Raw genomic sequence first — 2,299 nt, forward strand, 5'->3', positions numbered from 1 at the left:
CCAAAACGAGGAAGAATATGGGCCTCAGAGTCAGACGAACTGGACTCCCTTGTAAATTTTAAATCCATTAAAAGTATTTTCCATTTTAAATTAAATTCATTAAAATCACTTTAAATTATTTTATTTTTAATAGAGTTTCTTAACGCTGGATTATAAATTCATATCCTCCAGCTGTATATAAAAAATTGCCTACTGGTACATGACAACTTCAAGTTATTCTGGAGTTTTCCAGATTATACTTTTGCATTTGGGTCTTATGAATTTGCAGCATATCTGATTTAGGCATAATAAAAATATCAAAATTAGAATTTCGTTTCAAATGTAGAAAAAGAAGTTATAATTTAGTTCTGGTTCAATTTAGCTATTTACTTTAAAGAAACTTAAACTTGCTTTGGCATCTAATAAAGTTCTAAGAATGCATAAAAGTGCTATAATGGCATATTAAATAGAACAAATGTTGGTACAAGCTTCTCTAAAAATAAAGATATCTCATTTATGCCTTTTCCCCATATTATTTTGAAAAAGGGATTACACTCTCTTCACAATAGACCCAAGAAGTAACTTCCAATAAATAATCACTATTAAAAAGTTAATTGTTCCATTAAAAATCTTACCAAAAAACTCATTAACAAAGTACTTTCATACTCCTGGATAAAATAACATTTTTTTAAAAAACAGCAACAATAACAGCAATGCTTAGCAAAGGATATGGGTAAATGTAGATGATTGTTGAATACAATTACCTTTCCTTGCTTAGGTTGTTTGAAAATATATAAAAAGTAAAGATTTCTATTCCATAACAGTTTTTTCAAAAGAAAATTCCTAGATAATTTCTGTATAACATTATGTTATATATATATAATATATATGTGATATTTTAATTGCCAATTATGTTTTCTATAGAGCTAGATAATAAACTAGGAAGGGTTAGTATACCTGGATCCTATTTCAGCTTTTCTTTTTAAACCATTAAATTTAAATATTTATTAGCACAAAGAATTATAATCATAGTTAGGGAAAAATAACAAATAAGAGAATTGGTTTAAACAGCAAGAGCCTACTTTAAATATTATAAAGACAATATAACCAGGTGACAAGTTGCACTGAGCTAGATTTCATTACCTAATAACATTAACTGTATTTTCCAACTACCGGAGCCACAGAGGTTAATGGAAATTTTCTTTGCATTCTCACAAATATGATAAGATACAAAATGAAATGTGCAAGAAACCTTAAGTTCCTTCATGGATATTTTAGTAAATTTTGTATCTATAACTCAAATAATTGAGAAAAAACTAGATCGATGGCAACAAATTCATCAAGATAATCTTCCTGCTAGAATTCAACGTTGGAGTCAATCATTCCTTACCATTTCAAAGGCATCATGCAGAGTGCTGGATGAGCTATCATTTAGGTTTGTCAGATACAGTCCTCCATCTCCTAAAACTAGAAATTAAAATGTAGAAATTTAGAAAAAGGAAGAAAAATAACCTTAATAAATAATGACTATAAAGCCACAGAACATTACATTTAAACCTATACTGCAATAGAAATACTGACAAAGTTCATAAACTAAATAATCTCACCAGTTTTTAAAAAGCACGATTTATTACAAAGATGAGATTTTGTTTCACCTACCAGCTTGTCAGAAATTAAAAACCATAAATATCAACTGTAGCTATGAAATTGAAATAATCTCACCAGTTTTTAAAAAGCACGATTTATTACAAAGATGAGATTTTATTTCACCTACCAGCTTGTCAGAAATTAAAAACCATAAATATCAACTGTAGCTATGAAATTGAGAAGCGGGCACTACCCTATACTGTTGATGTAATTTAAAGCTGATTACAGTTAAAAGCTGATTAACCTTTCCAGAGAGCATGTTAGCAATGTATCGATATTTTAAAGGTACATAATCTGACTCAGCAATTCCATTCCTAGGCGTGTATTCTAAGGAATTTATCAGAAAAATGCACAAAGATACATACATATGTGCAAAGATGGTCATTAGAGAGTTTTGTGTAGCCTGGAAACACTGAAAACAATCTAAATGCCCTCCACTAAAGCATTGTTTAAATAGACTACACAGCCATTAAAAAAACAGAGGTAGACCTATACATATTGATATTGAGAGATGACCACTTAAGTAAAAAATTCAGGTTTCAAAACAATAGGCATACTATGGTCCTATTTTTAAGATAAACATACATACACGTATATATATGTATTTAGGTATCAAAAGGACCGGAAAGGTATACCCCAAACTATTAAGATTAACATTATTTTTGGAGGGTGG

At 29.3% G+C, this 2,299-nt stretch overlaps 1 protein-coding gene across 1 annotated transcript in view; it reads right to left on the bottom strand.

The window, feature by feature from the left end:
* The window catches only part of KIAA0586 (KIAA0586 ortholog), a gene marked incomplete at its 3' end in the record, with an annotated part of 75,339 nt that overhangs the window by 22,465 nt on the left and 50,575 nt on the right, over window positions 1–2,299 (bottom strand). The window contains exon 25 of the mRNA XM_008589531.1: window positions 1,370–1,446. Within this exon, the coding sequence (XP_008587753.1) occupies window positions 1,370–1,446 (77 nt within the window). The remainder of the gene's footprint in view (window positions 1–1,369; window positions 1,447–2,299) is intronic.

The sequence above is a fragment of the Galeopterus variegatus genome, unplaced genomic scaffold, assembly GCF_000696425.1.
Source record: "Galeopterus variegatus unplaced genomic scaffold, G_variegatus-3.0.2 Scaffold5501, whole genome shotgun sequence".
Lineage (NCBI taxonomy): Eukaryota > Metazoa > Chordata > Mammalia > Dermoptera > Cynocephalidae > Galeopterus > Galeopterus variegatus.